The 15,067-nt window shown below is 43.0% G+C and overlaps 1 protein-coding gene across 1 annotated transcript in view; it reads left to right on the forward strand.

The window, feature by feature from the left end:
• The window catches only part of PTPN11 (protein tyrosine phosphatase non-receptor type 11), a 71,531-nt gene that overhangs the window by 39,582 nt on the left and 16,882 nt on the right, over nucleotides 1-15,067 (forward strand). Inside the window, exons 7-10 of the mRNA XM_020979888.2 lie at nucleotides 5,699-5,795; nucleotides 6,886-6,965; nucleotides 7,102-7,260; nucleotides 12,716-12,847. Coding sequence (XP_020835547.1) covers nucleotides 5,699-5,795; nucleotides 6,886-6,965; nucleotides 7,102-7,260; nucleotides 12,716-12,847 — 468 coding nt within the window. The remainder of the gene's footprint in view (nucleotides 1-5,698; nucleotides 5,796-6,885; nucleotides 6,966-7,101; nucleotides 7,261-12,715; nucleotides 12,848-15,067) is intronic.

Here is a 15,067-nt window from a genome sequence, read left to right on the forward strand (position 1 = left end):
AATTATTTCCTATTTATCCTGTATGTTGCTTGCTTTGTATATATTTGTTTGCATATTGTCTCCCTTATTAAATTGGAAGCTCCTTGAAGGCAGTAACTGTCTTGTGCTTCTTTTTGTGTCTTTAGCACTGAACACAGTGCCTAGCACATAGTAGGCACTTTATAAATGTTGGTTGATTGATTGATTAGGTGCTTGTAAATACTTATTAATTGACTCCCAAGTCTGTATATCCAGTCCAGTCCTATTAACCTCTAGTACTCTCTTTCCCCTTGCCCTCTTTACATTTCTTCTTTGATCATAAATTCGACATGTTCAAGATTGAGCTTATTAACTTCCCTTTTCAACTACTTTAACTCTGTAAAAATACTGTATTCTTTTAGTCTTCCAGGCTGGTAACCTTTGACATCAGTTTTAGCACATCGCTTTTTATCCTCTTAACCTATTTCACAAAGCCCTGTTGCTCTTTATTTCTTCAAAATTTGCCCTACCCGCCCCCCCCCGCCCTTGTCAGAATCTTCTTTGCTTCATACATGGATACAGGCAGTCATCTGTCTGCCTGAGTGACTTCGATCTCTTCCTCAATACATCAGGGCTGCTCTTCCTTAAATACTATCTCATCATGTCACTCTCCTCAGCTCAGAAGTATTTGATGAGTCCCAGGTTAGTGCCACTGCATGCCCACACTTTACCTAGCATTCAAGGCTTCCCATAAATGGACTCTGCCTTACCTGTCCAGTCTTAATTCCTGGCCTCCTCAGTATGTAGTGCTCATTTTCCTCAGAACAGTTTCCTGGCTCCTTTGTAAACATTGCCATGGACATTTCTGCTTCCTCTCTCTCAGCTCCCCCCCCCCAATACCTTGTCTTTTCTCCTCTCTCTGCTCAGCTGAGTCTTACCCATTCTTCAGTGGCTCAGCTCTTCCTAGAAGCCTTTGCTGACTGACAATTCTGGCTCTCGCTGAGGCCCCCTTCTGTGACTGCCTGTAACAACTTGACTTAATGCGAGTCTTCGCTTCATAATTGGATTGTAAGCTTCCTGAGGGAAGGACTGTTTCTTATCCTTCTGTACTTGAACACATGGGAGGTGCCCCAGAAACGCTTGGTAGATCATGTGGGCCTTGTTTGTTGCCCCAATTTGTCCCTTAATACTCCTGCTGTTTGTTTAACAAGAGTTCCCTGAAGTCCATGGTGCAAACAAAGGGATGGAGCCATGCAGTGTAATTTCTGGGAGCTGGTGCTGTCACTGTTCCCTGCCATCCTCTTGTGCACTGCAGTGTTTCCAGGAGGGAGAATCAGATAAAGAGTTTAGAGTTCCCTTGAGTAGAGGACAAGTGCCACAGGAAAAACCGTGAAGTTGCTTCAGATCAGGTAGAAAGCTTGGCTTTGGAGACATCCAGATGGTTACCTCTGTTGTCATAATTATTCCAGGTATTGAAACCAGAGTGATGACGTGTCAGACACACTTTCTCAGGGCCCCTTCCTCTTGGGCAGTAGTAGCAGAAGCAAGGAGCTGGGGAGGAGCCCCTCAAGTTTTTCTGGAGGGCGGGAGAGAGTGGCTTTATCTTTAACAATGAAATAGGGTATATGAATGTAATGAAATACTATTGTGCTATCAGAAATGATGAACAGGGTGACTTCAGAAAAACCTGAAAAGACTTGTGTGGTCTGATGCTGAATGAAGTGAGCAGAACAAAGAGAACATTGGACACAATAACAGCCATGTGGTGCGATGACTAATATTGATAAACTTAACCCTTTCCAGCAATACAAAGATATAAGGCATCTCCAAAGGCCTTGTGATGGAAAATGCTATCCACATCCAAAGAAAGTACTATTTGCTATTTTCTTCTCTCTTCTGTTGAGTTTTGTTTCTTCTTTCTGGTGTTTCCTCCTATTGGTTCTGATTTTTACTTACAACATCACTAATCTGAATATATGTTTAATAAGAATATATATATATATATATATATATATATATATATATATATATATATATATATAGCCTTTATCAGGTTGTGTACTGTCTTGGGGAGGATGGTGGGGAGGGAGGGGGAGAAAAATTTAAAACTCAAAAGCATATGGAAGTGATTGTTGAGAAATCAATATAAATTAATAAAAAAAATGAACAAACAAACCAGAAACAAAAAAACAAAACAATGAAATAGGGATGATTCAGTCCCCTCTGTATCATTGCCGTTAGTACTTTGGCTTGACCAGTGAAGAACAGGCTGTCCAGGAGAGACCGGTTGCTGTTGGGAGGCCGTCCTGGCGCACACAATATCCTCCATTTGTTTGCCTTCCTGCCTCTCTCTGCTCTCCTCTCTGTTTGCTCTGGTGCACAGCCCCTCCTAAATGCCTTTCCTGCAGGGGGCTCTCCTGCAGCTTGTTTCTGGACCTCTTTAAGGGGCAGTCATTATTTTGTAAGCCCTTTGGTTCCGGATCACATTCCTTTATGCTTTCAGCTCTCGGTTAGCCAGGGCCAGATGATCCGATTTGTAGATTCCTTCTTGCCCTCGTCTCCCCCGTTCTGCTCTCTCATCATTAGCATCCTTGTTGTCAGGTTCTTTGGAAGAGGGAGAGGAAGGGGTAGGAGAGAATACAAATAACGCATTGGAAACAAGTGACGTTTAACTGAGCAGGTCATTAGTAAATGGAGAAAGAATGCAGTCCTGTAAGGTTGCTGGCCTGAGTGAGAGTTTAAATAATTAGTATTAAAAATGCTCCTTGTATTCTCTTAATGCTAGGAATCCAGGAGCCATCCAGGTGGCCTGAGGCACTAGAGCTGAAGGCGTGGGGGGGGGGGCGTTTGAAAGTCAGGAAATCTTGACTTTCATAGTGTCACTTATCTTCAGTTTGACTTTGAACAGGCTGCCTTGTCTCTGCTTCACTTTCTCTGTATGGAAACTGAGATATGTTATGTTAGATCATGTCTCAGGGGTGTGATGAGGATGGATTCATGTTTGCCAAGTATATTGAGATGCTCAGAGGAAGGGAGATGAGGAAGAGCCCCGGTATTATTCATTATTAGACTCAGACAGCTGCCAGCCATCCAGTAATTAGCTCCTCACTGTGCTCATGATAAAGGGTCCCTTGCCTGTCCTTTATATTGTCCTCTCAGGGGTAAAGGACAGTCTCAGATGGTGGCTTATTAGAATACACAGTCTGTATGCAAGAAGATGATGGTAGGGGCCATCCTGAATGCAGGCTGTAGGATTTCCCCTGAACTGGGACTCAGTTTGCTTGTATTTTGCTCTAGCCTCTTTGATCATTATCAATGTACCTACTAGGGAACATATAATAATAATAATAATAATAATAATAATGATAATAATAGCTAACATTTCTGTAGAGCTTACTATGTGCCAGGCACTGTGCTAAACACTTTACAGTTATTATCTCATTATCCCTGGGAAGTAGGTACTGTTATTATCCCCATTTTACAGACAAGGAAACTGAGGCAAATAGAGGTTAAGTGACTTGCCCAGTGCCCTACAGCTAGTAAGTGTCTGAGACCAGATTTGAACTCAGGTCTTCCTGACTCCAGGCCTAGTGCTCTATCTGCTGTGCCCCTTAGCGGCCCCAGTCTTCTCCAGGCTTTTCTCCTCTTCCTAGTCTCCCCCTTCCTCTTTGTTTCCCCAGCTCTTGGAAGCATTGCCCCAGGTATTGCTACTGTTTCTGCTTCAGGGACTAGCCTATACCTCGAATGGGCTGATGCTAACACAGATAGCATCGTGAGGGATACTTTTTAATAAAGCTCAAGTTTTGTTCTGGGCCAAGGAGCTGATTATTTTTGGCAAACCTTTGTGCTTTCATTTTTGCTTGTTTAGTGGCATTTGAAGTCATAATTCTAATCCAGTTTTGAATTCATCTTTGCGCTCTGAGTCTCCAAGTCCAGAAGGAATCTTTCCTATAATGTGGCAGTATTTGATTGTGAAAGCTGGCCAAGAGTCCCAGGAGAGGCAGTTGTGAGGCATTGAATGACCTTCGGCCCTTCACCTGGGTCATTCTTGGATTTGAATTTCCTTTTTGTTGTCCAACTTCTGCATGAAACGTAGTCTCTTTCTGTTTCAAGTTTTAACCAGCCAGATGACTTGTGTCATGAGCTCTCTCTCAAGGTTGAATATTGTATTTGGAAACGAAGATTGAAACACCAATTCAGACTGAGGGTTTATACCTCTCTGAAATGCAAAGTAATAAAATGGGAATTTAATTATTATTATGTGAAGTGCAGCCTGCTCTCTGTGGTGAAACTTCTTGGTGACGAACCACTTGGGTATTCTGAATTTGTTGGTTTTTTCCCCCTTTATATCTTTTACATTGTTGATTTGACCATTTATAATTTGCTACTGTTTACTGTATCTTGGATTCAGTGGTACCCAATGAGGCGCATTTTGTCCTGCCTCTATTGAAACCCTCCTGGTGGCCTGTCTTTAGCCCACCTTAGTGTCCCTCTTCTGAGTTAGCATCCTTCCTACCTAGTTGTCTTCTCTGCTTTCCAGTCTTTTTTCCCATTGTAGGGCTGCCCCTACTTCCTGGTACCCACTTTTTTGTCCCCTTTCTTGGAGGCCCCATTCCCTCCCTTCTTTCCTTCCTGATCTCCTTTCCCAGAACTCTGCTTCACATCACATGGGCTTTGATGGCATTATAGTCTCTCTGGCCTCTATGACTATCTCTCTTCTGTATGCAGCTAAAGAGGTCTCAACCTGGAGTCAGGAAATCTGTCCTTTATGTAAATCCAGCCTCAGACGCTGTGCTGGCTAGTTGGGTGACCGTGGGCAAGTAACTTAAGCCCTGTGTGCCCCAGTTTCCTCATCTGTAAAATGGGGCTGATAATAGCACCTACCTCCCAAGGTTATGGTGAGAATCAAATGAGACAATAATTGTGAAGGGCTTAACACAGTGACTGGTATATAGTAGGTGCTGTGTAACTGTTAGCTATTATTATTCTTGTTCCCTTTGTCTATACTCACCACTTTGGGTTTGGAAAAGTCTCTGTGTGGGCATTCACTGATTAGTCTTGGTGGAGTACATCTAGTAAAGATAGACATTAAAGGGCTAACAGTGAACTTAACCAGGCTCAGAAGGCACCAAGAAATAACTTATCCCTAACCCCAAAGCATCAGAAACCACCTGGAATTATGTGGAAGACAAAGGTTACAAAATACTGCTTGCATAGAGTTTAGAGGCTGGTCATGCTACTGGAGAGTTACCGAGGCAGGGTGAGGGGGGGAATTCCTGCATATTTTTGTGCTCTTGTGTGTGTCCATGCATGCACACCTTTTCTTCTCTGAACTCCAGGGATTGATCTTGTTTGTATTTGTGTGCATAGTGCATATTTACTGTTTGTGCTCTATATCTTTCTTTCTCTGTCTCTCTTTCTCTCTTCATCTCTCCCTTCCTGTCTCATTCCCTGTTTTTTTTTTTTTTTGGATGCAATTCATCTCCTACCTTCTCTGCTTCCCTGCCTGTCCCTAATATTCTTTGAGTTTTCCTTCGGGTTTGTATGGCTAGGAACTGTAGGAAAAGAGGGGGGTGAGAATTAGAAACATGGAGACATGATAAAGTTATAGAGCCTGTAGTAGTGCCCATCTCTCGTCTCACTTGTATTCTGCTTGTTTTTGTTGCCTAGATTTCCTAGCACAGGTGGTTCAGAAATAGTTCTTAAATTCCTAATACCATTTACTCTCATTTTTATCCAGACTCTACAACAGCAGGAATGCAAGCTCCTATATAGCCGTAAAGAGGGTCAGCGGCCAGAAAATAAAAACAAAAACAGATATAAGAACATCTTGCCATGTAAGTATCAATACGCTGCATTTCCCTTCATAGTCACTTCCAACAATTTTACTTTCCCCAGTAATGCTGGAGAGATAGTAGCTTTGTGCCCATCTCACCAATTTAGAATCCTCAATCTCTTTTATTGTAGGCAGCATTTGTAACGACCAGTTTTAGTGGGAAACCAGACATTTGTTTGTTGACCTCCCGTGTCACACTATCATCGATCTGAGAGTTGAAGAATCTTAGAGTTGGAGGGATCTTATCAGTTGTTTAGTTCAGACCCTCTAAGAGCAAAGGTGAAGCTTGAGATCGAAATGTTAGATCATCTTGAGTATTTTATGTTGAAGATAGATAAGAAATTTTAATTTTTGAACTCTGCTTAGAAGAGGATATTGGGAATGTTCCCAGGGGTAGCTTCCCCTTTAAAACAACAGATTCTGGTAGGGACAGGATTGCCTCTTGGAGGAAAGAAGGATTACTTCTGAAATCCAGAGAAGGGCCTACCCAGGCTGGTACCAGCTCTGATGAGGATACCCTGGGAGGTCTAGGGATAGCTGTTGTGCATGTTAACTGCCCTCCTCATGGCCTAGAAGTGACGTGTTCTTGAGGGCCATGCCAGTGGAGTGCAAGTGCTGGCTGGTCCTTCCAAGATGGAAAGGCCCAGCAATGCACCACGTGCCTGTTAGTCCAAGGACTGATCTAGTTCAGTTTGGCCACTCCTGCTATTGACAGGGGCAGCTAGCCTACTAGAGCACTATTGCAAAACCTGGCAAGCTTTAGTAGTTTGGATTTTTACTAAGAATCAGGTTTAAAACAAATTTTTTTTTGTTGGGATTTACAAAACCCAACTCAAGGCTCTCAGGCTTTCTCTCTACTAAATTGATATTGTTTTATTTACTGCTCCCATTTTTTTTTTAAAGAAAGCACCTTTGGCAGCTTGATGGATATGCTTTCATTGTGCTCATTGGGACGTTTTGGCATAATTTTTTATCTAGAGGAAAGAGAATGTTGCTGGATTTTAGAATGACTGCTAGACAAACCAGGAAGTCTTTGTTAGTTACTGAATTTTGTCAGAATGGTGTTAATGACTTTGTGCATCTCTCTCTAGTTGATCATACCAGGGTTGTCCTGCATGATGGAGATCCGAATGAACCAGTTTCAGACTACATTAATGCAAACATCATCATGGTAAGCTCTGCATTTGTACTCTGTGGTCCTGGCCCTGGGCTGCCAACGTCTGTAGTTTTTCCTCCTTTCGTCTAGAAAGATGACTTCCTGGTGGGATTCCCGTCATTGTTTAAGGCACCTCTGTTCTGATTTCTAGCCTGAGTTTGAGACCAAGTGCAACAATTCAAAGCCCAAGAAGAGTTACATTGCCACCCAGGGCTGCCTGCCGACCACAGTGAATGACTTCTGGAGGATGGTGTGCCAGGAGAACTCGCGAGTTATCGTCATGACGACGAAGGAAGTGGAGAGAGGCAAGGTAGAGTGTGAGACTGACCGCTGGAGTGTGGGAAGGCTGGGACCTGCAAGCTCTGTGATGTCAAGAGACTGTCCAGGGCCACCCAGTTAGGCCTTGGTGATGCAGCTGGCACTCGGGCACAGGCCTGTGGCTTCCTGCTCCATTAGTGTTTGCAATGCATCAGGTTTTTTGTTTGTTTTTATGATGAAATATTTTTGAGACTATTGGAAGGTTTAAATTGACCATGGTGGGAGTGAATCATCTTCTATAACAAATCCTAACTTTTATGGAACCTATCTCTTTTTGGAGGATTACCTGATTCTGTCAGGTGACTCAAGTCCCATTTAGTAATCACTGATCACACAAACAACAAACTGGAAGCTTTTCATTCAGGGACGTTTCTATGTTTTCATGACTGTGTTTGAGTTAATTTTTTTTTTTCATTTTCAAAAACAATTCACTGGTTTATATCTGAATTTGCAGTTTTGTAGCAGTCATGTCTATACAAAACATATTAAACCACTGCTTGGATAAAGGATATTTGTCCTCTTAAAAAGCCACACTGTGCTTGTGCTTTTGTATCAGGGGCATTGGAGCCCACAGATCGCTGTTGGCATTCTTCGGATCATTTTTATATTAGGAGAGTAGAGAGCTGAAAAGGTTGCTTTTCTTTTTTTTTTGTAAAGTCCGTTACATAAGTTTGCTACTTACAGCCTGACATTAAAGACCTTTGTGATGAAGCTTGTGTACAATGAAAATTTAACTTCTTTCTCCCAAAGGAAACTGTGGTGTCATTAATTATCCTTGGATTTATTACATGGAACACAGATTTGATTACTGCCAACCTTGAAGTGCTTTCATAAATCAGCATGCTCTCTTCTGAGTTTCCTGGGTTTGAAAGGGTGAGCCTGAGGCCTGGGGCTCCCTGTCTTGGGTTCTGCCCTTCATCGAGGCTCAGGCCTGAGTCCCTGTGCAGGTTCCTGTTTTTTGTTGAAGGACATGCTGCTGTGAAGGGAAGATAGCTGCGATGGCCTCAGAGTAGTTGGTATGGTCTCCTCTCTGAGGAGCTGTCCCAAGAAGATTAGATGGCTGAGTTTTGTTGTATTGCCTTAGCTGGACTGCAAGGGACTCTCCCCCACCCAGTGCCAGTGTGTTCCCAGCTGTACTCCCTCTCTCCTTCTTTCTCTTTAGCCTTAGGGTTAGGCTACCTGTACACTTTGGAAGCTCTTTTCCATATCCTCCCCAGCCCACTTGTTGGCCTGGTGCATGGGGGGAGAGAAGTCAGGCTGTGCGTGTTTTATTTTGAAATAACTTTGTGCTTCGATGAAAGAAAGCAGAACCTTTCTGTATCTTCATTTAAAAGCATGCAAACAAACATAGCCCTGAATTTCAGCGTTAATTTGGCAGGGGTCCCAGTGGTATCTAGGAATCTGCTAGAGCTTGCTCTTCAGGGTCATGATTTTGTCTTCTCTCCTTCTGTAGAGCTCTCTGCTCTCAGGAGTGACCAGAAGCTGCTGCCGAAATTAATTGGCCAGTGACTGCACTGGGTATAACCGGGAGTGGGAGAATGGTTTACTTGGGGAACCTCAAAACTGTATTGAGTCTTTCAAAAAAACACTGAGATCAGAACTGTGCTCAAGGGCAAGGCAGAGGTTTGAACTGAAAAGCCATAAGAAACAGAGCATACCAAGTCACCAATTCCCAGGACTCCCATCAGCCCCTCGGCCCAGCTTTTATCTCCCTGCGCTCATTAGAAAGTACATGAATCATGGAGCTCTTTAGGTGTTTATACTAGCTGTTGTTCTCTCAGTGACAGTTGTTTAACTGGAAATTACTGTGGCTCATAAATGCAGAAGACAGATTTCTCCTCCTGTAGTTTGGGCTTTGACAGTTGTAGGAAGTGGATTGGGGCTCAGGGTGGGGATGCCACAGGAAAAAGAAATAGTACAAAAAGGGAGCCCATTTCCAGCATGGATTGCCAACGATCAGGAGCGCATCCCTTATTTAGTATAAAAGCTCTCCTTGTTGCCGGCAAGAAACACTTTTTTGGTGCCATCTTTTTCAATCTGCCTGTTATTGAGCCAGCAGCTGTGGGGAAGTTGGGCACCTCAGACTCCCAGATGTAGCTGAGGGAAGGGTCTCCTCAGTGGTGACATATGTAGTAGCTGCTGTATCCCTAAATTTACTGGGAAGTCTGGATATGGAACAGTTCCTTCCTGTTTAATTTAGTTTTTTGAAATATAGAGTGTAGGAGTTATTCACACTAGGGTTAGGCAAGGCACAGGAAGCATCTGGAGCAAAATTCTACACTGATGTGAAAATGTAGTAGACAATTTGAAAAGCCCGTCTACTTCCACATTTTATATTCCCTTTCCCAACAAGCGATAAGCCTGTTATGTTTGAAAGGAAACTGAGCTGTTGCTGGGCGATTCTGTCACCCTGGTTAATAGATCCCATTTTGTTTTCTTGGTATATTAAAAACATAAATGAGCATCGCACTCCTGTTTGAATGCTGGGTAATTATTATTACTATTATTATTATTCTTTTGTCTCTCTGCTTGGAGGAGGTATTCAGTATAGGAAAACCATGCTAAAAAGCAGCTTCCTCCATTCCCCTCAGCCCAATTCAATTTTTCCTTATTATTTCTGTTAGGTTTTTTTTTCCCCTCTTCTCTCTCTCTCCCCTCATCCTTTTCCCAGTCCTCTAATTGTCGATGATCCTACAAGATTCTGTTATTGGCCATCTCTTTTCACAGATACACACTCGCGCAGATACACACACGCGCACACACACACACACACACACACAAAGTCATCTTGTCCAATCCTGAGGCCTCAGTTATTATGCATGCTGATGCCTCCCTTGCCTATCTTTCTCCCTTCTAGGAGCTCTAGGCTCATATTTACAATTGCCTGCTGGACAGCTGCCCCTTAAAGCTGGTGTTGCCCAAACCTCGCCTTTCTTCATCAGATCTTTGTTCTAGTGATGGCAGCACCCTCATTCCAGTCCCTTGAACTGATAAGCAAGTCATTCTTGACACTCTCTTTTCCATAACTACTTAGTTGCCAGGTTTTGTCAGTTCTATGTTGTTTTCATTTTATTAACAAGTGCTTATTTTCTCTCCTCCTCACTTTCCCTCCCTCCCTCTCCTTTTTTAGAAGAAAAAAGAAAAAACTCTTGTAACAAATATTCATAGTTAAGCAAAATAAATTCTTGCACTAGCTGTGTTGAGAAATGTATGTCTTCTTCTTCATTGTGGATCCGCTGTATCAGTGTCAGGAGGTAGGTAGCACAGTTAATCATCAGACCTCCAGGGTGATGGCTGCTCGTGACATTGATCGGAGTTTTTAACTCTCTTAAACGTGTTTGTCTTTACAGTATTGCCGTTGTTGTATACATTGTTCTCTTGGTTCCACTTACTTCTCTTTGTATGAGTTCCTGTGGGCCTTCCCAGATGTCTCTGAAACTGTCTCCATCATTCTTCAGGTACCTAAGGTTACCTCAGAGACAACTAGGGGACTCAGGGGACAGAGCACTGAGCCTGGAATCAGGAAGGCCTGAATTCAGATTTAGCCTCAGACACTTACTATTTGTGTGACCCTGAGGAAGCTGCTTAACCTTTGCCTCAGTTTCCTGAGTTGTAAAAAAAAAAGAAAATGAGGATAATGATGTCACCTGCCTCCCAGGGTTATCATCAGGATCAAATGAGATAATGTTTGTAAAGCACTTAACATGGTGCCCGGCACATGGTAAGTGCTTAATAAATGCCTTTTCCCTTCCATTACATTAATATGCGGTAATTTGTTCAGTCATTCTCAGATTAATGAGCACCCTCTTTGTTTCCAGTTCTTTGCTTCTACAAAAAGAGTTGCTATAAATATTTTTGTCATAAAATGTAGGGGAAAGGAGAGGCAGTGGACAGGGATGGGCAAGGGCTGTGATGTCGGAAGAAGAGCCCCGAGGTAAAAAAGGGAAAAGGGCAACCTGCCATCTCTGATCTCCCTTTTGGCTTTGTGGTTCACCTGTTCACTATGAAAAGGACATACCTTGGGGTGAGTGGCCCCGTCTGAGCTCAGAACTGCCCTGGGCCACGGTGAGGGCAGCCACTCAGCACTGAGCTGGTTCTGACACAGGAGCCCAGCTGTATGGGCAGTGTGGAGGCCAGACCACTCGCTCCAGAGGGCAGGGTTGGGGTGGGGTGGGGAGGAACATAGAGGGCAGGGGTGATCACCATCTCTTTTACCCGCAAACTTGGCCACTTTTTCATTTTTTTCAGTTCCCTCATTAGGCCCTTGAGAGGTAACTTCAGCATTTTCTGGAGCGGATTCATGAACACTTATGAATACTTTCATGAATACTTTCCTCCTTTTTGTGGATATAAGCTTGCCTGTATGGTGCCTCTCTTTTTACCTCTACTGCTCATAGCCACTGACATGCATGGTCGCCAATGCAAGAGTGAAAATGAAATTGCTAATAAAATCACAGCAGTGCTTGAAGTTGTGAAAGCTAGATGTGGAGATGTTGAGGATTGATTGTACAGTTTATTGACTTTTGAGGCGTAGTTCCAGATTGCCTTCCTGGATAGCTGGACCTGCATACAGCTCTACCAGCAGTATATTAGTGTTCCCGTCTTCCTCTACCTTCTCCAGCAATGATCGTTTTCCCACCTTTGTCAGTGTGAAGTGTGTGAGGTAGAACTTCAGAGTTGCTTTAATTCACATTGTTAAAATTATTAGTTATTTGGAACGTTTTTTATATGACTGTTGATAGCTTGGATGTCATCTTTGAGAACTTCCTATTTGTATCTTTGGACCACTTATCAATTGGGGAATGGCTCTTTTTTTTTTTTTGTAAATTTGAATTAGTTCCTTATGTCTCTTGGAAATGAGATCTTTATCAGAGATCTTTGTCCAAAATACTTCTCCTATCCATCTTCTTTCTACATGACTACAGCCACCCTAGTTCAGACTCACACTTCTTTTTTTACCTAGACGATACTTCCTAATTGGTTTCCCTCTGTCTACTCTATCCTTTCTCCAAGCCATCCTTCACGTCTCTGACAGAGTAGCTTTCCTAACGCATTACTCTGATCATCAGTCCACTGTTCCCAAGACCTTTAGTGGCTCCTCTTTGCCTACTGAATAAATTAAAATTCTTGATCTTGGCATTCAGATCTTGTCACGTCCAGTTCTGATCTACTGCGTCTTTTCATGAATGTGACTTGTTTGGTGTGCTCTCCTTTCCCTCCTTGTTTACTCTCTCAGCAGCTTGTTTCCAGCAGCTTGTAAGAGGAATTTCCTTCCCTTTGAAGAGCCATTTTTTTGTAATGGTGTTAAGATGCCAGAATTGGGTCTTAATTTGTCTTAGTAGCTTCAGCTAGATAACCATTAAGTGAGACTTTAAGATATGTTTTCTGAACATTTAGATTGTTACTTAGCAGTTCATAGAGACTAATTAATTTTTGATTCTTTCCAGAGTAAATGTGTCAAATACTGGCCCGATGAATATGCTCTAAAGGAGTATGGGGCTATGCGTGTTAGAAACGTCAAAGAAAGCGCTGCCCATGACTATACACTGAGAGAGCTTAAGCTCTCTAAGGTTGGACAAGTAAGTACATGGATATACTTTAGGGTCTGTGGTGGCTGTTAATGGGGGAAGTTGTGGGTGGGAGCCTCATGGAGTGAAGTGAAGGGTTTCTAGAAAGACTTCTATGAATTGATGATGAGTGAAATAGGCAGAACCAGGAAAACGTTGTACACCGTAACAGCCATGTTGTGCGATGACTGTCTTTGATAGACTTAGCTCTTCTCAGCAATGCAAGGATCTAAGACAGCTCCAAAAGACTCACAATGGAAAATGCTATCCACATCCAGAGAAAGAACCTTGGAGTCTGAATGCAGATGGAAGCAGACTGTTTGCTCTCCTTTTCTTTTGTTGTTTTGTTTTGTTTCTTCTTTCTTGTGGTTCCTCCTGTTCTAATTCTTCTTTACCATCATGACTGATATGAAAATATGTTTAATATGAATGTGTAAGTAGAGCCTGTATCAGATTGCATGCTGTCTTGGGGATGGGGGGAGGAAAGAGAGGGGGAGAAAATTTAAAACTCAAAAATCTTATGGGAGTGAATGTTGAAAACTAAAAATAAATAAATTATTTTAAAAAGTAAGGTGAAGGGTTTCCTGACACACCGTCCTTCTGTTGGAGGATCAGGTCCAAACTGAATGATTTTGGTTTACGTTTAAACCTTATGTGACCTGTACAATGAAACTGCTATGGAGCGCTTTGGATATGATGATTTAGCTTACTGAGGAAGCAGAGGCATTTGAGGACGCTGTTTACTTTGTTTTGGGGTAGAAATGAGAGGGAAATTCAGTGTGGGCTAGCTAGAGAATGCAGGTTCAGTTTTCTGCTAGCAGCCAGTCTCTGCCAGTCTTGATATTATCTTATGTCTCTCAGCTGCAGGTGGGACAAAAGACTTATTTTTACCATAGACAGATATAGTTTTTCCTCCCTCAGCATTAGCAACGTTGTTATTTCACCTGGTATACAGCACTTCTGAGTTTTTCTCGGAGCTTTCATCTATGTTGTCACATTGCATTTCTATAGGAGGTGAAGTTACTCAGGCAACGAGGAAACTGAGGTTCAGAGGCCCCCATTGTGGTTTGTGGTGTCTGTCTTGTTATTGCCTCATGAAGGTGGAGGGAGGAGATCAAAGGTCTGGCTTCTCTCAGTCATTTGAGTTGGACTCAGAGGCCGAGGAGCTGGATTCACATCTCAGCTTTGTTATTTGTAACCAGTGACCTTACCAAGAGTCACTTAGCCTAAACTTTTTATTCTGTAAAATGAGGAGTTTAGACAAAATCATCTCCAAGGTCCTTTTATGACAACTGTTGAGTGGCCTAAAATAGACCATACTCAATTCAACTCAGCCAACATTTGTTAAATACCTGCTGCGTGTGAGGCTGAGGTGGTGGGAGGTGGCCAGTAGCAAGCTGGCCTGGAGATCAGAAAGACCTGGGCCAGCGTCCTGCCTCAGACACCTAGCTGTGTGACTCTGGGGAAGATGCTCACCAGCTTTGCTCTAGGTCTGTGATGGGTTCTAACTTTCACTGATGGAGGGAATGTCCAGAATGGGTTTTTCCACCTTGACAAAAATCCCAGATGCTGCTTTTTTACCTGCAGTGTATGCAAGGCAAAATGCTGGAGACCAGGGATTCAAAGATGAGGATCTGACGAGAGGAAGGACAAATGCACAAATCATCGTGCCTCAGTTCCTTATGGGGGGCTGGACTCGATGACCTCTCAGGTCCCTTCCAGTCTAAGTTTTTGCCCTGGGACATATGGAGAGTAAAATGAGGAGGGAGAGGTCTAGATAAAGTGCTCTTTACTAGTGTGCTTCCCCTTCCCCTCGATTTCCTTATGCTGGGCACATGTGTTGTATCCACCCAGGAGGGCCAGGACTGGTTCAGTCTTGTCGTTGTATCTCCCATGCTTAGCACAGTTCCTCACATAAATGCTTGTGAATTAAATAAGAAATATGAGGACAGAGAAAATTTGTGGTGTGGACTTCGTGGAGGAAGTGGCGGATGTTGTAGGCTTTGAAATAAGAGAAAGAGATCAACAGAGAGGGTTGGAGGGGAGACCACTCCCCCTTATGGAGAGGATGAAGACACCTTAGTTCAGGTCCAATTTGGCTCTAACTTAGGACACGTTAATGGCTGATATGAGGTAAGGGTGAACAGAGAATTTGGAGACAGCTGTGCCAGGCTTTGAATGCTAGAACCAAGAGTCTGTAGTTTATTCAGCACTTATATTTACATAGTGCTT

Source organism: Phascolarctos cinereus, unplaced genomic scaffold (assembly GCF_003287225.1).
Source record: "Phascolarctos cinereus isolate Bilbo 61053 unplaced genomic scaffold, phaCin_HiC Scaffold_4;HRSCAF=312, whole genome shotgun sequence".
Classification (NCBI taxonomy): domain Eukaryota; kingdom Metazoa; phylum Chordata; class Mammalia; order Diprotodontia; family Phascolarctidae; genus Phascolarctos; species Phascolarctos cinereus.